The sequence below is a fragment of the Phragmites australis genome, chromosome 12 (assembly GCF_958298935.1).
Source record: "Phragmites australis chromosome 12, lpPhrAust1.1, whole genome shotgun sequence".
NCBI lineage: Eukaryota > Viridiplantae > Streptophyta > Magnoliopsida > Poales > Poaceae > Phragmites > Phragmites australis.
The window spans coordinates 25,448,090-25,469,796 of record NC_084932.1 but is presented as its reverse complement, the minus strand read 5'-3'; the positions used below and the strand labels follow the sequence as shown (position 1 = coordinate 25,469,796).

The 21,707-nt window shown below is 41.4% G+C and overlaps 2 protein-coding genes across 2 annotated transcripts; one reads left to right on the top strand and one right to left on the bottom strand.

The window, feature by feature from the left end:
- Nucleotides 1-14,662: 14,662 nt before the first annotated feature.
- LOC133886219 (growth-regulating factor 8-like) lies at nt 14,663-17,588 on the bottom strand. The gene is made up of 4 exons (XM_062325945.1): nt 17,259-17,588; nt 16,604-16,807; nt 15,704-16,013; nt 14,663-15,411 (listed from the first exon to the last, which is right to left on the bottom strand). Exons 1-4 carry the CDS (start codon nt 17,404-17,406, stop codon nt 14,904-14,906), a joined length of 1,170 nt encoding a protein of 389 aa, XP_062181929.1. The 5' UTR covers nt 17,407-17,588; the 3' UTR covers nt 14,663-14,903.
- A 1,898-nt stretch (nt 17,589-19,486) lies between these two features.
- On the top strand, nt 19,487-21,194 carry LOC133886082 (protein yippee-like At4g27745). Its single transcript, XM_062325808.1, has 3 exons — nt 19,487-19,929; nt 20,074-20,184; nt 20,738-21,194. Exons 2-3 carry the CDS (start codon nt 20,092-20,094, stop codon nt 20,963-20,965), a joined length of 321 nt encoding a protein of 106 aa, XP_062181792.1. The 5' UTR covers nt 19,487-19,929; nt 20,074-20,091; the 3' UTR covers nt 20,966-21,194.
- Nucleotides 21,195-21,707: the final 513 nt, after the last annotated feature.

Here is a 21,707-nt window from a genome sequence, read left to right as displayed (position 1 = left end):
ACCTGTTGAAAAGTCCAAGGCTGGCCCTGCTGCTTTTGATGCTTGCCACCACCGCCATAAGCATGGCCATTGGCGGAGGAACTGCAAGCTATACTTGGAAGAACTCAAGAAGAAGGGAAGTAAGACTTCCACTTCAATTATAAATGTTATTGAAATTAATCTTGCTATGCGTCATAATGATTTATAGGTATTTGATACCGGATCAATAATTCATACTTGCAAATCATTGTAGGGACTGAAAAAGACTAGGAAGTATGCGAGAGGTGAGATGGATGCTCGTGTCGGCAATGGTGCAAAAGTTGCTGCATTGGCTGTTGGTGTTTAGTCCTTATTGCTACCTTCAGGATTAGTTTTGGAATTAAATAATTGTTATGACATTCCTGCCTTGGGCAAAAACATTATCTATTCTTCATGTTTGGAAGAAGATAGATATGATTTCATAATAAAGAACAAGTGTTGTTCGATTTATTTGAATGGTATGCTCTATGGTAATTGTTCATTGGTGAATGGATTATATATTCGAGATCTTGAGGATGTCCCTATCTATAACATTAATACGAAGAAGCCTCGACTTAATGATTTGAATCCCATTTTTATTTGGCTTTGTCTCTTAGGTCATATAAATGAGAAACGCATGAAGAGGCTCTATAAAGATAGTCGTCTTGATTCATTTGATTTTGAATCATTTGATACATGTGAATTTTGTTTACTTAGCAAGATGACTAAGGCGCCTTTCACCCGTTAAGGAGAGAGGTCAAGTGAGTTATTGGCCCTTGTACATACTGATGTATGTGGACCAATGAGCTCTATCGCTTGAGGTGGTATTTAGTACTTCATTAATTTTACTGATGACTTTAGTAGATATGGTTACATCTACCTAATGAGGCACAAGTTTGAGTCCTTTGAAAAGTTCAAGGAGTTTCAGAATGAGGCACAAAATCAACTTGGCAAGACAATTAAATTTCTACGATCTGATCGTGGAGATGAATATTTGAGCAATGAGTTTGGTGATCATCTAAAGCAATGTGGAATTGTTCCACAGTTGACTCCATCGGGGATGCCTCAATGGAATGGAGCATCCAAACGGAGGAACGGGACTTTGTTGGATATGGTCCAGTCCATGATGAGCCAATCTGATCTTCCATTATCCTTCTGGGGATACGCTCTAGAAACTGTTGTGTTCACTTTAAATAGGGTTCCATCTAAAGCTGTAGAGAAGACACCATATGAAATATGGACCAAGAAGCGTCTCGGGTTGTCTTTCCTTAAGATCTGGGGTTGTGAGGCCTATGTAAAACATTTTACGTCAGATAATCTCACTCCCAAATCAGATAAATGCTTCTTTATGGGGTATTCTAGGGAAACCAAAGGATATTACTTTTAAAATTGGGAAGAAGGTAAAGTGTTTGTCGCCCGGAATGGTGCTTTTCTGGAGAAAGAGTTTCTCTCAAGGAACATTAGTGGGAGCACGATGCAACTCAAAGAGATTCGAGAACCATCAGAAAGTGTTTCAGCTCCTACTGAACCACAATTAGATGTTGCAGAACATGTTATGGAGACACCAGCCCCACAACGGTCGGAAAGGATCAATTGCGCACCTGATAGGTTTATGTTCCTAACAACAGAGCAGCGCAATATATTATTGTTGGACAATGATAAACCTAAGACCTACTCGGAAGCGTTGGTGGGACCGGACTCTGAGAGATGGCTTGGAGCCATGAGATCCGAGATAGAATCCATGCACGATAATCAAGTTTGGAACTTGGTTGATCCAGCTGATGGTGTCAAAGCAGTTGAGTGCAAATGGGTTTTTAAGAAAAAGATAGACGTTGATGAAAATGTTCACATATATAAGGCACAATTGGTGGCAAAAGGTTTCAGGCAGATTCAAGGTGTTGATTATGATGAAACATTTTCGCCCGTCGTAATGCTAAAGTCTATCCGGATCATCCTAGCAATTGCCGCATATTATGACTATGAGATATGACAGATGGATGTCAAAATGGTCTTTAATAGAAACCTAAGTAAGAATGTGTACATAACACATCTTGAAGGTTTTGTCAATCCGAAAAATGCTAGGAAGATATGCAAGCTGCAAAAGTCCATCTATGTGCTGAAGTAAGCTTCTCGGAATTAGAATCTTTGTTTTGATGAGGTGGTCAAAGGGTTTGGTTTCATCAAGAATGAAAAAGAGCCTTGTGTTTACAAAAAGGCTAGTCGAAGCGCACTTGTGTTTCTGGTCTTGTATGTAGATGATATATTATTGATCGGGAATGATATTAAGAAGCTTGATGCTGTCAAATCTTCATTGCAAAAGAGTTTTTCCATGAAAGATCTAGAAGAGGCAGCATACATATTGGGCATAAAGATCTATAGAGATAGGTCGAGCAGGCTGATCGGATTAAGCCAGAGTACATACATCGACAAGATATTAAAAAGGTTCAATATGCAAGATTCCAAAAAGGGTTTCTTGTCGATGTCATATGGCATCACTCTCAGCAAGAGTTAGTGTCCTTCGACCACTAATAAGCTTGAGAAAATGAGTGTGATCCCGTATGCTTCTGCTATTGGATCCATCATGTATGCCATACTTTGTACATATCCAGATGTCTCCTATGCTCTAAATTTTATGAGTAGATATCAATCAAACCCGTGTGAAGCTCACTAGGTAACAGTAAAGAATATCCTCAAGTACTTGAGAAGAACTATGGATATGTTCTTAGTCTATGGAAATGAGAAGGAGCTTGTTCTAAATGGTTACACTGATGCTAGCTTCCAAACCGATAAGGACGATTCGAGATCGCAATCTGGTTTTGTGTTTTGCCTCAATGGAGGAGCAGTGAGTTGGAAGAGTTCCAAGTAAGAAACGGTGGCCGATTCCACGACAGAAGCCGAGTATATTGTAGCTTCTAAAGCTGCAAAGAAGGCTGTTTAGATCATAAAGTTTGTTTCTAATTTAGGTGTGATGCCTAGTACTACTAGTCCAATGGATCTCTATTGTGATAATAGTAGAGCCATTGTGCAAGCCAAAGAACCTAGGTTGCATCAGAAGTCCGAGCACATATTGCGGTGCTATCACCTTATTCGAGAGATTTTAGATTGGGGTGACGTGAAGATATGCAAGGTGCACACGGATTTGAATATTTCTGATCCGTTGACAAAGCCACTCTTGCGGCCAAAGCATGAGATGCATATGAGAGCTATGGGTATTAGATACTTACATGATTGACTCTAGAGCAAGTGAGAGATTGAAGGTGATATGCCCCAGAGGCAATCATAAAGATGATTATATCACACGTCTATGTTAATGTACTTTTCAATAATATATTATTCCAAGAATAACTACCTTTTACATTCATTGGCAAGTATGTGATTTGTTCATGAAACTCTTCGTTTATATCATGATGTTATTCTTATTCAATCTCTGTCACATATCATTGTAATGATACATAAGACCAGCACATGTATTGATTGATTATCACGTTTCATATATCATAAGTATAGAGATACCAAGTTAATAATGTGGACATTTATATTAGAGAATATGATGTTGGATAGACCCACCTTGAGATACTGTTGGGATTGTTATTAGTGATGTGTCATCAGTTGTTATCTCAAATGGTGTACCTGCATGATCCTTAGACCTGAGATCGTCATTGATTCCCAGAATGTGTAGTGACATACTTTGAGGTTGTCAAACGCTATTTCGTAACTGGATAGTCATAAAGGTAATTTTCGGGCTTGTCATGAAACATGTCGTGAGGTGTGAGCGATCAAGATGGAATTTGTCCCTCCTTGATAACGGGAGTGATATCTCTGGGCCCCTCGAGGTAGTTGGATCGAGAAAGTACATGACCATGCCAATTTGATTAAAGAGTTAGTCATGATGAATCAACTACTTGATTGAATGAATGGTCAATCTATCACAAGGGTGGCACTATCTTGCCTTAAGCTTGACTGATATCGTGAGGCGAAGGGATCAGTGTATGTGTATATCAAGGTTCAGCCGATATGATCTTTTGTGTATACTCGGGAGTTAACATGTCCTGCTAGGGACCGCTATTTATTTCGGTTTGGAAAGTGTTTCTGAGTCGTGGCCATTTGTATATGAACCTAACGTGTCACACATTAATGTGTTGGAACAAAACATGCGAATTGGATTGGTATATGGGTTTTTATTGGATTGTGATCCATGAGAAGTTAGAGTCCTAAAGGGCTTCAACGTTGCCCACTGGCGAGCTCTATATAAGGAGAGGCATGGGTAGGTCGTGCGGAGGTTGAGCCACTCCGAAACCCTAACTGTAACCTTCTACACAATCTCCTAAAACCCAAACCATGCGTGAGGTGCTAGCACATCGGCGCTTAGCGTTTCTACCCAGTACGTGTGGATATCGTATAGGTGTTGCTGCTATTGCGGTACTGATCTCCTCGGTGAGTTGATCACAACCTGTTTGGGACTGGTCGCCGACCGTGATGAACTGGTCGACGTACCTGCTCGTTTGATCACGGAGCACAACGCAACCACTCAGATCTGGTCGGACTGCACGACACGATCACTCAAAACTAGTCAGGGATGTGATAGACCTGATCGGGAGCTGATCGAGGAACTGGTCGAGGAGCACGACCACCTACTCGGAGTTGGTCGAGGAGCGTGATCACCTGTGCTGGGCTGGTCGCATATCTGATCGAGAAGCTGCTCGAGGAGTTTGACGCGCACGACATTGGATCGGTCTACTCCAACTCTTCTTCTACTGCACTACGCATCGAGCAATAAAGATCTATGATCTCCTACTAGCATGGTTTCCTGGGTGAATGCAGTAGAAAAATTTTGTTTTAGGCTAGTGTAGCCTGCCCGTTACCTAACATGACGATCACAACAACAACAAGCACAAGAAGAAGAACAAGAAGCCCTTCTTCAAGAAGAACCACGAAAAGATGGTCAAGAAGGCGGTCAAGACGGCTTCTAGGGCGTTCGTAGTGGCTCTCAGCAACATTGATGCCTCTTTCAACGAGGAGGAGAGCTCAGAGGAGGATGAACCACAAGTAAAGAACAAGAAGGAGACCAGGGACTTCACTGGCCTTTGCTTCATGGCGGACGACAAAAACAATGACAGCGACCCTGAGCTAGATCCTCCTGTCTTTGAGTGTGCAAGTGATTAGGAGATGAGCGAGAGCATCTTTGTAGATGGCGGCCTTCCAGCTCTTGGTGATAACGAGGATGTTCCACTACTTTTCTCTATCACACCTGCTCCAGAGTTGACTCCTACTTCTTCTACTCCAGCAGAGGGTCCTGCAGCCTCTACTCTCACTTCAGCTGCTTTCAAGCCTGCACTAGTAGTGTTTGAGGGAGAGGTACACTCACAGTGTGAGGCCTCTCAACACATTCAATGGTGACACCATCCATAGATGATGGTCGGTGACATCAATGAGAAGGTAACGAGGTCCAAATCTGCTTCTCATGCTTATTTTACTGATTCTGCATTCATAGCTTGAAAATTTTGAGAGAAACTAAGTTTGGGTCCTTGCAGAGCCAACCCTAATGTTCACATCATAGACACAAAATGAGATTTCAAAAACAAACAGTGAGAGGATGGGTCTGTAGTGAGAACAAGGCTAGACTAGTGGCTCAGGGTTTCACTCAGGTAAAGGGGATAGACTTTAGATAGACCTTTGCATCAGTAGCTAGACTAGAAGCCATTAGGATCCTTCTTGCATTTGCGGCATCCCGAGATTTCAAGTTGTAATAAATGGATGTCAAGAGTATTTTTCTTAATAGTTTCATTCAGGAAGAGCTCTATGTTAGGAAACCCCTAGGCTTTGAACACCCCAAATACCCACATAGAGTTTACAAGCTTATAAAGTTTTTGTATGGGCTTAAGCAAGCACCTAGAGCTTGGTATGATAGGCTTAGGTCTTTCTTACTGGAGCATGGATATGTGATAGGGTCAGCTAATAAAACTTTGTTCACTCTCAGGTATGGCAATGATTTCTTACTTGTTCAGATATATATGGATGATATCATTTTTTTGGCTCTTCTCATGCACTAGTGGCCAAGTTTGCAGAAACTATGTGTAAGGAGATCAAGATGTTGATGATGGGCGAGCTCAACTTCTTCCTTGGACTACAAATCAAGCAACACAAGTAAGGTATATTCGTTCACCAGACGAAGTACACCAAGGACTTATTGAAGAAATTCGACATGAGTCATGCGAAGCAATCAGCAAAACCGATGGCTACCTCGATCGTGCTTGATCAAGATGAAGATGATGAGGAGGTGGACCAGCAGGAGTACAAGAGCATGATCGGCTCTCTCCTATACTTGACAGCGACAAGACCCGACATCTACTTTGTTGTTTTCTTGTGTGCTCGCTTCTAGGCTTCAACGAGAATGTCTCACCACCAAGCAGTAAAACGCATTCTAAGGTACCTCAAGCACACTCTCGAGTATAAGCTTTGGTTTTCTACTTTCTCTTCGAGGTTTTTTCGGATGCAGATTTTGCTAGTTGCAGAATTGACAGGAAAAGTACCTCTGGTACTTGTTACTTCTTGGGTACTTCTCGTGTGTGTTGGTCCTCTCACAAATAGTTTAGTGTTGCGCAGCCCACTGTTGAAGCTGAATATGTAGCTGATGCTAGTTGTTGCTCACATATTTTGTAGATGGTTGCTACTCTAAGAGATTTTAGGTTGAATTTCAAGAGTGTACCACTTTTGTTTGACAACACTAGTGCCATAAGCTTAGCTAACAACCCAGTTCAATACTCTAGAACCAAACACATAGATGTGAGATTTCACTTTCTAAAAGACCACAATGAGAAGGGAGATATTGAGTTGAGCTACATAGATACCCAACACCAGCTAGCCGATACATTCACCAAGCCTCTAGATGCTACAAGATTTGCCTATTTGAAAGGAGAGCTTGGTGTGTGCCATCCCTATAGCATTGTGTGAGGGGGAGTTGTCCTTTGTATGTACTCTATCTTACTTTTGTTGTATTTACATTACATTATATTATGTAAGATAATCATAGTAGTTGAGCTTTGACTTGTATGTATTTTAACATTTTCGATTGCTAGACTTAAATTTGAACTAAGTTGAGTAGTTGTGTGGAGCAATCTTTTAATCTTAGGCTCTTCTTGATGCTTTGACATGATACATTTCAAGCAAGCTTGCTTTCCTTAAGATAACATTTGGCAATTTTATGAATCATGTAGGCTGTAAAATGCTACATTCTTGATCACCATGTTCATAATTTCTTAGGCTTAGTCAATACTTGTGTTAATGCAAGTTTGATGAATATCTTGCTCTAGGTCTTCTTGGTTCAAGACAGTGGATTGGGAAATATTGCACTATATTTTCTGTCTTTGTTGAATGTTTAGCTCATGATAGAACCTTGAAGAAACATGTGTTCCTTGTGTCACAAAGGCACTAATTAACTTGATCATGTGACCATCTTGATAACTTGTACTAATTGAATAATCATGAAAAATCAAGTCTCTTGTGCTAAAATATGATCTAATACGGTTGTCTTGAAGCCTCAAGGTGTTTGCCTTACCCAGTCATGTGACACTTTGTTTGGATAAGAGACAACTTGAGGATAAAATAAAATTCAAATAAATATGCCTACTTGTTAAATTCTTTTTAATCACTTGATCAACCTAAGTCTTAGTTTCATATGTAAGCGTTTGCAAAGTCTACTATTATGAACACTTGTTTGCCTAGTTTGAGGTTGAAATTGGCTATTTCTTAATGCTTGTATTGCGTCGGCACGAGTGAATGCTTATGTGATGGTCACTTTGGAAATGATTCAGCTATATGAAATTAAATGCATCTACCAATTCTTCGGGTTTAGCTTGTCAAGCTTAATGCTATTGTGTCACTGTCTCTTTTTGAGCCTCTATGCGATTGTGAGCTCTAGTTCTACCTTCCGGAGCCCTTTGAAATTTTTAGCTCTCGCAAATGCTTTGTGGTATACTTGTAAAAGCTCATCTAGAATTGCATGTTCATAATATTTTATCCTTGATGTTTGCATTACCAAAGGGAGAGAGCATATACACAAAGATGAGAATGTGCATAAATATACTTCAATGCATAAATATGCTTCAAAGGAAGAGAAATGAGAATATTTGTAACAAACCTCAAAGAAAAATAAAAAATATGCATTCATCAAAGCGGAGCATTTGTTTTTGAGTTTTTGAGTTTTTCTTACTCTTTTGAGGCTTTAGCTTGTCTTTGCCTCTCTTCGGGCTTTTACAATTTTTCTTATGCCAAGTGACATGGTTCTTGCTCTTTCTCAAGTTTTGGTCACTTTGACGTGCTTCCATTCTTCAAACCTAACCTTTGTGTTTTGAGGGTTGTCAATGCACTCATCAAGGGGAAGATTGAGAAACCAAGTTGAAATGTGCATTGGTTTGCATGTGATGAGTCATTGACAACGTTGGATTTAAAATAATTTTGGTTGGCATGAGCTTGTGTATATGATCTTATTTATGGCTAACCAAAGTTTGAATTGGAGCAGACTGTTTCAGAGTCTATAGAATTATATCTCATCAAAACATCCGATGTGTGGTTTTTTTACCACACCGGATAGTCCGGTGTTACGGTGAAGTGAGCACCAGAGCATTTTCAGTGCTGAAGCAGAAATAAAAGCAAACACCAGATGGTCCGGTGATTTGTCATGTCCTAAATTCTTAATCACGCAATTAAGCATAATCATGTTTTTTAAGCATTATGTTTAATTTTGCGTAATTGTAATTCGGAATACTAATGCACTTCGTTAAAAGTAAATTGGATAAGAGAAAGAAAATTAGGAGAGAAAAGAATAGAAATGGCATTGAAAAATACCTCATTTCTCTAACATGTGGGCCCCACCATCCCAACCACTCAAGTGGGCAGCCCCACCTGCTCTCTCTCTCTCTCTCCTCTCTCACTCTCCATTCCTCCACCTTGTAGTTGCAGCAGCAGCTCACCCCCTCCCTCTCACTCCCCTCTCTAGCTCTCTCACTCTCCCTTGGATTTCTCTCTCTAGGAGCAAGGCCAAGGTATGCATGTGATACCATTGCATTCTCTAGCTCATGAGCTACTCATCTATCCAATTTATTTTTATTTTCGTGGAAGATTTGAGTAGTTCTTGAAGTTCTTGGTGTTCTTGAGCTTTTTGGAGCAAAAATGGAATTTTGGACAAATTTGAGTTCTAGAGTCGTGTTGATAGTTGATAAGTAAGTTTCAGGACCCTTGGACTACCCCTAACATGTTCCCTTTAGGCGTGGAAAAGATCGCAACTCGAATCGACCAAAAATCCACTCGAGAGCAGTTTTCTGGGCTGACCCGGATATTCTGGCCTCACCCGGATACTCCGGGTTCAGCAGAAATCGTCCGTTGAATTGTGTTCAAAATTGGTTAGGGTTTAGAATGCAAGATGGGTTTAGAATCCTTTGGATATGGCATATACACGTTTGTGTAGCACAGATTTGTAAAGTGAGTCGAATCACCGAGGGGAAAATTTGTGGAAGAACCCAAGTTTGTATCACCCGGATAATCTGAGTAAGCCCGTAGACTCTGGGTAGCTGCGTTAATGAATAACCGAGAGCCTCTCCCGGAGCCTCACCCGGAGTGTCCAGCACATCCCGGATAGTCCGGACCAACCCGAAGGTTCCGGGTTAAGTTAGAATAGTGGCTAACCGAGAGCCTTCACCGGAGGGTGGCCCGGAGGCTCCGAACCCGGATATTCCGGATTCACCTGGATACTCCGAGTCAAACAAGCAAAAGGCAGTAACATAACGCCTTTTCCGGAGGTTCACCCGGAGGGTCCGAACCCGGATGATGAGGACATCACTCATTTAGATACACGCGCTACAAGTGATCCTCCGGTGATTGATCCATTACAAGGACCGATTACACGGGCTCGTGCACGTCGTTTAATTCACGAGGTGAATTCATTACTCGCTATCCATACTACTAATTATAAGGATGGGATGCTACTCAATTTTTGTGAATTTTTGATACTTAAGAATATGGGAGAAGCACCTATGAAACAGCCAAGTCGGACGGGGCTCAAGCCAACTTCAAGTTGGAGTCGGAACTCGGTTCGGATTCAGCAGACAGCGCCGCACTAAAACGGCCATAACTACTTCATATGGAGTCCAAATAAGGTGTTCTTTGATGCGTTGGAAAGCTAAGGACGATAGATTTGTTTTGGTACTGGTCCCATCTCCAGATTCATGGTGGATTATTTTGTATAGTCAAAACAATGTGCTGTGTCACAATTTTGGGCCATATCGGGCCTTGTAAATGTGTTCGGGTCTAAGACCAAGTTGTGGACGCCCCCACTAGTCGCCCAAAACCCTAGCACGCCTCTCTTCATATATCTAGCAGCCGTCATCAGACTTTTTGGATTTTTCTTAGATTAATCTATCATTGAATAGTTTTGCCGTCGTTCGGTTTGTGAAACCCCAACTCGTGAGCTTAATCATATTTGCAATTTTAAATTGTGTTCTTTCATGTTCTTGCTTGTGTTCTTGATTCGCTTGCATGAATTAGCTTTCTTGGCGAGGTCGATCGTGCCGTGCGCGGTTGATAACCAACGGAGCAGTGGTGTAGTGATTGCAAGGGATGCGTTCTGGCCTGATCGGAATCCTTGGATCGTCAACGTTGAGTCTCCACCAATCGACTTACCATTACCTAACGGAAGATCGGGCCTAATCCTCTCATCACAGGATACTCCGAACCAATCCGGATACTCCGGATGGTTGTTAGTTTTTCGGATTTCGCTTAGATCGTTTAGTATCGCATCGTTTCGTATATCTTATACTTCTAGCATGTTGTTGAGCATTGTAGAATACCTTGTTACATTCATTCATGCTCATCATTGCACGCGTTCTTGTTTCGCAAACAAGGAGTTGGAGCGGGAAATGACCGTGGTCGAAGACGACTCCAATCTTCCAGATTTCTGTGAGTGTTGCGTGGGTAACTATAGACAGCCACTGAGCATCAAGGCAAGCATCTATCATATTGCACCTTTGTCAAATTGAATGAAATCTAAATATTGATAAACTATACTTATGTATAGGTTTGTATGTATAGGGAGTCAATGTTTGGTTTTTATGGGTAGAACCTATGTTGATTGCATAATTCCTACCTTGAATTGTTCATCTATATCCTTATAGCCTTGGTAATGTGGTAAATGTCTAAGAGTCGATCGAAATACTTAGCAATGCTACTTGTTCACGTATATGGTTATGTGGATGTTGGTTGGATGAGTGGTGAGTATGAGATGAGATGTGGGCGGTGTTAGGGGTGACGTCTGCCTCGAAGGAAAGTCCTGAGGACAGTTCGAGAGAGAAACCCGGGCATTGTAGACCGTTTGCATCGTTTAAGGTCGATCGTCGGGGTAGTTGGCTTTAGCACTTACCTTACTCACCACATGTTGATCTAATAGTAATACGAGCTGAATACCTTTGCAGTTGTGGCTTTGTAGGCCTGAACATCAACGGTGTGAGCGGGCGGGCTTGTAAGTGGTACTAGTTTGATCCGGGAGTAGTTATAGTACCACCGCGTCGAGCGATGCACGATCCACACGGTTGGGGCTGGTTGGGAAAGGTTGTCACAAGTACCTCCTTGTGTCCACTTTAGCGGGTGGCATAAGCCGTATAGTTCTCGTGTCATGTGGGTCCAGGAGTATCCCCATGCATGGTGTATAAACAGTTCGAACTGCCGCACTCTCGATCATGAGCATGCTATTGTTCCATTTGCACCCGGTCGTAGAGTTCTCGTATGTTACAGTTTGATTTATGTTCGGTTGGTTATTGTAGGGTAGAATGACATGTTTGGTTAAGGGACTGTTTGGCAGAGCTCCTAGAGCAGCTTTTTGGCTGGAATCAGGGAGAGCTCTACCAAACAATAGCTTTCAGCTTTTAGCTTCCTGAGTGGAATTCGTGGGAGTGATTCTCTAAAATGAACTAGAAGCTGGGGAGCTGAAAAAAGCAGCTTCCCCTGATTCACTTCCTGCACAGAATCACTTCCTCCATATAGTTTATTCTAGAGAATCACTTTCAGCCATAGAATTACTTCCCCCCAGAGAATCACTCTCCACGGAGAATTTGAATTAGAGAGAGCTCTACCAAACAGGCCCTAAGTATAGGTGCTCACACATATATGTCTAGGTTGCTTACTGTATATGTTTTACTTATCCTTATGGCATGTCCTTGCTAACAGCTCAATGCATAATCCTTGAAGTCAGAATATTATATACCTATATTGTGTAAGTCTTGAGAGTACCTTCGTACTCAGGGTGTTGCCCTTAAGTTGATGCAGATATTGCCGCTACTGAGGAAGAGGTTGTCTTTGGCTACTTCGTACCTACCGATCAGGGTGGCGGGCAAGAGTAGTTCATCCTACTCTAGGAGGTCGTGCTTTTGGGGCGGTGCCTAAGGGCATATGGCACCGCTATCTCTTTTATTGTATAGGTTTCTTCCGCTGCATAGTTGTTGTTTCCCTTTTGCTGTAAATTGTTGGAAACCGTTACATGTTTAAAGAACTTGTAATATAATGTTAATTACTCGCTCTTTATTAAGCTATGTTGTGATGTATTATGTTGGATGGCATGTCTTCCGATCTTGAGCACAAAACATGTGCCGGGACTACCGGAGCGGTATTCGGGTTAATCGTCGAAGTTGTGATTAAGTAAATGATCGACTTAATGATTAATTCAAATACTGTTTGGACAGTTCCTTACATGATTGACTTTGAGAGCGCTGGAGTATTTTTTGCATAGAGGAGATTTTTGGAGCCAGGTTTGATTATGTACGCCGGATAGTCCAGTACTGAGATTATGAACACCAGAGAATGCACCAGACTTTTGTTGCAGAGAGGTTGTAGAAGGGTGGTTCGATGGATTGGCACATGTCAGATTATCCGGTGATGGACATGAGATCACCGGAAGCTTTCACCGGACCTTTTCTTGTAGAGAGCAAAATTTCCTAGAACAGATAATATTACACTCACCGGATGGTCGGATGTTCAGGAGCAGGACACACGGGAACATCCGGTGTTCACGTTTTTTGCGGGATGTGCTCTGAGTTGAAGTTTTTTGGTTTTGTGCTAACCTAGAGATGTTTTGGAGTGTGGAGAAATATGCTTTCTTGTTTAAAGGTGTGCAAGTGACGGATGAAACTTGACGATCGACGGTGGGTGATCAGGGCAAAGCGGATGCTTGTTACCGGATGATCAAGGAGGCCGGACAGTGTCAAGGGTGATCCTAATTGTACACGTAGAGCTCAAGCAAAGTATGGAACAGAGGATGAAGACAGCGTGTTGAAAAAGTCAAGTAAAAGGGATACCGATATAAGTGACAAGACGACCTGAGGGATCAGGAGCAGGAGAGACTTGCCGGTGGTTAGAATCGCAAGACGGAGTACACGTGTCAACATTAGAGTGCTTGCTTAAGGTGTAAGCAAGTGGCGAGTCACACATTGAAAAGCGTGCAGAAGATTTCGCGATTTGACCTCAAAACCGTGGGAGGACTAGAGAAGTACGTGACACCATCGCAAAGCTTGCGTCGAGGCGAAGCTAAGTTGTGAAGGTCTCGTGGCCGTCCAATGAATGGAAAAGAAAATAGACCAAAATACCCTCGATAGTAGGTAGGAGTGTACTACAAGAGAGCGGTATTTTAAGAAAAATCTAGAAAACTTAGAGATCAAATTTTCTAAGCCTATAAATAGAGGGATAGGGTTATGATAGAGGAAAAGCAGCCATTTGAGCTCCTTGTGCTACCCATATGAGAATATTGTGCTAGAGTTTTAGAGGAGATGAGAATGAGTGCTTAGCTTATGTAATAGGTGAGAGTTTTGAGAGAAAAATCTTTCTAATCCGCTTAAAATAGGGCTGATCTTTGAGTAATAAAGTTTATTTTGTTTCATATGTTTGAATTCCCCTCCTTTTAGTTTCCCTCTCTTAATTTACTTGCCTTGTATGTAAGTTTTTTCTCTTCGATATTGATTTTCGTTTTTCTTTTTAGCTGAAATTTTGACACCTTGTGAGGTTGCTCTTCTCGATGCTAAAGGCATAAAATTCACATACCATGCATATGTGATAGAGTCTTGAATTCCTTTGCCTTTAGACAATAATCTTGGAGATCTTATTCATCTGGTGTTCATCTCTTGATCCTTAAGTGGTCTTTTCTAAAGATTCAACCTTTGTATGAGGATAAATCATAGATTGGTTTGCCGTGGAATCTAGTGTTCGATTCTAGCCATGAGATCAACTTTTTGTTTAATTTTCTAGTTTGATTTTTGACCTTTCTCCAGAGTTTTCGGAATTTCTAGTTAGGTGTAGTTTTTTTGCTGCGTATTTATGTTATATTCTGTTATGATTCTCTTGTAGAGGTGTGTTAGGTATTCGAATAGAAAAAGACTATTAATTTTATAAAAAATTATTGAGATGCTTATTCACCCCGTTCTAATCGCAACTCTCGATTCTACTCACGATTCTACTCAGTAGATTGTAATAACGAAGGGATTATATGAGAAGATCCGTCTCAGTAGATTGTAATTCTGTTCTCATTCACGCAACCTGAATCTTTGTTTCTGCAGTACAGAATGATAGTAAAAAGCTCGAGCAAAAGGCAACACTTCGACAATTTAATAAAAATAAATTTCCTGTACAACTAAAGGAATCATGCTCCATTAAAAGTCCGAATTGCATAATATCTCCATGTTGGGTGTACAAAGGCACTCAACTTCTGACTGGAGTTCAAATTCTTTACAAGGCATAACGAAACAAAACAACAGTACATCCACCTCAACCAAAACGAAAAGGCAACCTAATTTGAACACATAATAAATAAAATAAGAGCTACAAGACATTGACTTGAAACCTTATATCAGCAAACTCGTGCCATGAACATAGTTTCAGTTATTTGTGGTTCCAACAAGATCAGCCTGAACAAGTGCTTTTGTGACAGTCTGAGAATTCAACAATCTCATTGTGAGAGAGCCATTTCTACTTATGTGATTCTCTGCTGGCATTGTGTTGCTGCTGGACACTGAACTGAACTTACTAGTCATTTGTAGGATTCCAGTTGGAGAATGCGACTTGCGGCTCGCAGTCCGTTCGTCGGTTAAGGTGTCTCCAGATGCTATTTGGCAATTCTTGCTTTTGAAAACCTCGCCTAGAGGTCCGTCATCAATTGTTTCCCTGGAGACTAGTAACCGACTTTCCTGCAACTTGTTACTGTTTTCTGCAGAACTGCCTGCTCCCTGCACAATGTATGCTTGGTCATGATCATGCTGCAACTCCACTGGTGACAATGCTACCTTGTCATGGTTTAGGGAAGAACGTGACGATGAGAAGTCAAAGGAATCCATGGAGGTGGATACTGAAAATTGGCCGTGTATATTCTGTTTGTCCAGCAACTTCCTGCAAAGCAAATCTTAAGTTCATGGAAGAATACATTGTTGAAAATTTATTTTACTAGTAACTAAATGACAATTGCTGATGCAATAAAAAGCTAAGATCAAACTGATCTATTTTTTAATGTTTGTGTAAAAAATTCAAATACCTAACATTTTGAAGTTTTGTTATGTCCTGATCCTGAACAATAGATTGCCACATGTATCAACCATAGATGCCATTTATTTTCACAAACACTTATTCACAATCCTGTAAGAGGCAAAAATGAGTCCACTAATGTAGGATCAGGTGACTTCACCTGTTGGGCTCTCGGGAGAAAGGATCGGTCGCATTAGCAGCTGAGCTTTTCACCTGCTGCTGCCAAGCCACAGAATGGCTGCGCGACGATACACCACCAGAGACAGCCATGGCTGGTCCTGAAATGGTGGGTGTTGCCTTTTGGCCTTCCACATGCTTTCTTGAACGGTGGCGACCACGGTTTAGGTGTCGCTCACAGTACTTTTGGTCCCCAACAGCGTCTCTAGAGCACCGCCACTTCTTGCCGTCGGTACGGCGACATCTTCCTGGTTCTGCATCAGCACAGCCAGGACGATACGGCGCCCATGCTACTGCAAAATAGATTCCTCTCATTACATATGAGAACGCCATAAACTACCCCAAAATGATTACTTTCCAACACTAACTCAGCAAGATTCAGAATTTCAGAGCATCCAAGTGCTCAGGTTTGCATCTGGAGTTCGCTTATTACGTACAGAAAAAGGGCCTCGAGTAACGGGAATCACAACAAACTAATGAAAACATTTGGGCTTTTTTTGCCTAGAAAGACATGAACACAACTAAAACATAACGGAATCCCAATGCGTGTGAGTGCTTTATATTTAAAATCATGTTGCATCACATTGGTAGAAGGAAAATACTACCAAATGAGCATCAGATAAACATCCCAGAAACGACATGTTTCTAACCCTACTAAAATCATTGAGATTATTATACTGCCAAGATTTGCAGCTTTTTTTGTGCCTGAAGAAACAAAACCATCTTATCCCAAGAAAAACAAAAAATATAATTAAACTACAACAGAATCCCAATGCAAGACAATCTTCCATATCAGGATTCAGGAACGACATAACAGAGCACTGGATGGAGGGCATTTCACTATTCCTATGTTGAGCTATTGAGGGAGAAAAGGACTAATTACAGGAGCTAGAGCCGAAAGTACTCCATGGATAGATGCTTCTTCTGATGGGGAGGAGCAAGCTGGACGGCACAGGAGCATTCACAGCAAAGTGCTTGTAGATCAGGGCCTGGTGTTCCAGCTCCATCCACTGAGTTGGAGTGAACGGCCCCCTCACCCTTGCCAACACCCCCTGCATGCTGCTGGCCCCTGAGCTCAGACCCAACCCTTCATCACATAAACAGCATCAGCGACAAGAACAAGTGAGGCAATGGTCAGGGAGCAAGTACAGTAGGACTGAAGGAAATGGTGCCCGTAACCAATGGTTTCCTGATTCCCACACATGCAAGATTTAAGGAGGCAGCACGAATCAGTGACCCCTTCAGCTTTTTTTTGTGAGAGAAAAAGAGGGTGAGGTAAATCCGAGGAGAAAAAGCTTGCATCTTTGGGACAAGACACGTCCTGGGCTTGGGAAAGCAAAAGGGAGGGGAATGATAAACATGCCTTCCTTTTTCTCTTGACATGACCCCAAAGGCAGGGGCTTTTGCAGGAGATGCCATGGCCATGACCCATAAGCAAGCAATCAATCACAGCTTGGCTCAAATAGAGCACAGTCCCACACACCAGAGAAGAAAAAAAAAGACAAAAAAGAATATGTTTTTTCTTTGCCTCGTCACACCTGATGCGCCATTGGAGGAGAAGCTCAGCATCTGCGGCCCATCAGAGCTGGTGGTGGATCCAAGAAGGGGGGAGCAAGAGGGAGGCGGCGGCGGCGGCGGCGGCGACGCCCTTGCCACCCCCAAGAACACATCCTGGCCTCCTGCCATTGCTCGTGGAGATGTGCAGGACAGTCAGGAAGGATTGGGAGCAATGGCTTCTTGGGGGATCGGCATGATGGGAAAGGAGAAGGGGTGATGGCTGTGGGTTTTGGGGAAGCCAGGCTGGCTTGCTGGTTTTGGGGAGGGGAGTGGTGAGAGGAGGAAGCAAAGGAATTGAATGCAGACTCCTGTTCTGGACAAGGGAACAAAATCTTAGCTTTGCCTACCTCAAAATGGACTGCTGCTAGTAGTGTTTTCCCCTGTTTTTCTTGCTAATTCTAAAACGTCCTAGATTAGGATCTTTGTGTTAACAGTAAAAAAATGCACAGCCAGAGAGCAATAAGGTGTTACTGTTGTGTCTTGACAGTAAAAAAAAAAGTACGTCCTAGTAGTGTTTTTCCCCATTTTGATGCATTTTTCTGGAAAAAAAATAGCTTTTGATGCATGATGTGATGTTTTTTTTTGGTTGATGGCTATAGAGGTAAAAATTCTCTTTTCAAACCTTTTTAATTGATATTTTAAAAATAAATTATTGACAATCTTTTAAAAAAAGTGTTGGTCTTTTCGCCACGCAACGAACCTTTGATATGGCTAAATAGTCTGACACGCTATAGATTTGGGAAGGCCAAAACTCGAGGAGTGGATAAATGAGCTCCAAGGTTACTCGACACCAACCTAATCTAGTCCGTAGTTTGATTCCCTGTCATTCCGGATACCCGCTAAGAACATGTACAACTAGGTACTCAGAGAACATGCTTATGAAAAAAATCAGGATCTTTTTCTCAACTACACTGACACATATGTTTAGATAGAGAATAAAATATTTATATAAGCACCACTATATATTAGTGTTAATAAGATAGCTACTTATATTTTAAATATACGTAATCTTTATCTTTAAAAAAGTCTGTCTATATTAAAAATTATAATTTTTGTATAAATGTTTAATACTTTCTTTTCTTAAACACTTAGTATAAACATTAGCATTGTTCATACCCAAATTCCACAACGGATAAACTAGATAGGCAGAATGACCAAACACTCCCTAATCAACCTGTTTAAGATAGTGTTTGGTTGCATGTATCAATTGATGTATAAATGGATCAATTCTGAATTGAGAGACATCTTTGTGTTTGATTAAGATGTATTTGGTTGATTGAATTCTACCAACTCATCTATGATCAAATGAGCCTACTAAGAGGAAAATTTTCCTTTAGATCTTATACGGATCCTACTAAGAGGAGTATTCATTTTTTTATCACTCTGAGAAAGTGACAATCGCTTATTTACCATAATATCCCATATGTATAGACTCGAGGTGACCCGTATATCATACTCAGCAGCAATTACTATTTCTTTAGAGTGATAACTAAATAAATTTTTTTATAAGAGAAATATCCCTTTTACATCTACGGTTCCATCCCATAAAAATGGTGGAACCATGCCGTCCAGGATGGGGGCGCGCAGCAGGATGCTTTGGGTCACCTCATGCATATGTGTATCCCGTTCTTCACGTGAGCATCTCTTTTTTGTTTACCTCTCCGTGTGTGTGTGAGAGAGAAGTAGAGAACTAGCTCACTGTATATCAGCATGTAAAACCATTTTTGTTAGACTTGCTAGCATCGAAAATTCGTGGCATGCACGGCTCTATACAAAATATTTCAAAATCCCTATTAACTCTTGAGGTGTTTCTTTTGTGAGCCAATGGCTTTCTATGAACAAAATTTAAATACAAATAAAATAAGAATAAAATGTGTGTGAATTTTATGATCAACCTGGTTAGAATACAAAAGTTTCAAAAAATGATTAGCCGTGGCAAGATCATATTTTGGAAGTAGGTTACCGTAGCAAGTTTATCCTCCTAACCAAACATGATTCTGTATGAACTTGTGTCATTCTATATAACCAACCAAATATAATTTTATACTATCCGATACAAACAACTAAACAAATTACTTATTCCATATCATCTAGAATCAACACATCAAATAAACCATTCCATCCATATTCTACTTAGTATAAGCAACCAAACACAACATAAGCTAACTAACCACACCGATTATATCCTAATCCAAACCTCACTATCACCTCGTCCATCACCCCTCTCCCTTTCCTACTCGGATTCCATTCATCACCCTCACTGTTCCTCACTTCCTCCTCGGCACTTTGCAGGAAAAAAAAATCATCTTTTTGATCGTGCCAGTCGATCAATCTCGGGCCAATTTTGACCGCCACTTGGTAGCCATTGCCTTCTTTTCTCCTAGATTCTTTGACAAATCACTCGATTTTACCTCTGGTCCGTCTCCGTTTGACTGTTTTCTTCTTCTTTCTGATGTTTTTCTAATCTTCGGCGCCGCCTCTTTTCGTGCTGGGTTTGGTTTTGTCCGCCATCTCTTACTCGTCTCTTCGTAGCCCCTCTCCCCATCTCTTGCGTCCTGTTCTTCCTTCCCCGACCGATTGATCCGTACTCCTCCCTGTCTCTTCCCCACCTCCCTCTCATCGAACCAATCGCAGAATCAACCGTAGTCGCAGGTATGTCTCGATCCTTGGTTTATTGATCTGGGTTTTGGATTTCTTCTTCTCCGGTTCTTGGGGGGAAAGACGGCACCTTTTCGTTGTTCTTGATTTGTGATGCATCATCGGTTCTTGATTCCTGATTTCGTAGACTGGTTGCAGGGGAGGGGAGGGGCACCGATGGCGGAATTGGTGGGGCCGCGGGTGTACAGCTGCTGCCATTGCCGGAACCACGTCTGCCTCCACGACGACATCATCTCCAAGGCCTTTCAGGTGAACAAGAACAAGAGCTAACTCCAAATGTTAATCCTGTCCCCAGTTCTTGATGTGCCAATAGTGTTGGATTAATCACTAGGGTTTCGGAGTTAAGAGTTCTCTCAATTAGTCTCTTCATCAGATGGTCATAAATTCAGATTACTAGTGGTTTGCTGCAGTGAGGACTGAAGACATTAATCAGCAATCTAAGCTTCGTCTGTTTGGTGCGTGCCTATGAACACACAAGTTTACAATTTCAGCAGAGTTGCTTTTGTTGCTTGAGCGTTAGTCTATCCGCAGGGTAACGAATGTGCAGAGGTTGATGTTACAGAGTTTCAGTTAATCCAAGTTTTTGTCATTTCTACCAGTAGGTAAGGGAGGCTGTCAGTGAAGTTTGTGATGTTGAAATCGACAATAGCATATGAGCGGTATACACATGAGTTTAGTTGATTCAAGCAGAAACAAATTGCAACTCATTTAGATGGAGAACATGTTAGAGTTTAGATACATTGGTTCTTCGGGTTATGTTCGGAGGATGATACTGTCTCCCTTGCTCTTCTGTCTGTTCTAGGGGAGGAACGGCCGCGCGTTTCTGTTTTCTCATGCCATGAACATAGCTGTTGGGACTAAGGAGGATCGGCAACTCATGACTGGCCTTCACACAGTTGCTGATATCTACTGCCGTGATTGCCGTGAAATACTGGGCTGGAAATACGAGAGAGCTTATGAGGAGTCGCAGAGATACAAGGAAGGGAAGTTCATATTTGAGAAAGCAAAGATTGTTAAGGAAAATTGGTAGTGATCAAGGATTTGATGTCTAAAACTTTATCATAAAGATTCCATGTCTTTGTACATAGTTGTCGTCTGTAAGTTCCAATCTTTTGGCCGCACGATACTGTGGTCATGGCGTCATGCCATTTGTAATGTTCAACCGCCCTTGTTCATTTCTGTGAAGAAGACAGATTTGTGCTTATTTGTCTGGTGACCTTTCTCATTGGTCATAAATGGATGACTTGGTAAATTCTTTATTATTCTTCCAGTTGTTAGCCATCAAAGTTATGCTAATAGCAGACGGTAGCTTCGTCATGCTTTTAATAAAACAAATTTCTAGGGTAAATATATCAGCCTGTCATTTGTATCCTCTTTAGATGGAATTTACAGTTACAGAGAAATCATTGTGCATTTGATACATGGTGTCCTTCAATCTCTGTTACCCTTCTCGTCTTGTTTGCATGATTGGTATCCTCTTTGCTTGTATGTTCTTGCACATTGTTGTCTTCGGAATGTTCTCTCTTGTTTCTATCTTCTAATTTCAAATTCATGCCACGGTTTTGGATATTCATCCTAGGATGATTAGGATGGCACTTCACAGTAGCAGCAATTGCATGTTCAACATCCTTGATATCAGAAGCACTTGCGCCATCACAGAAAACTTGGATGTCAATTTGCTTGAGAGATGTAAGGTGCTCGATGCCGAGTTGGTGACTATATGGTTTTGCTCTGATTACATGGACTTGTTGTCTGTAGCCTCTTGAGCTTCG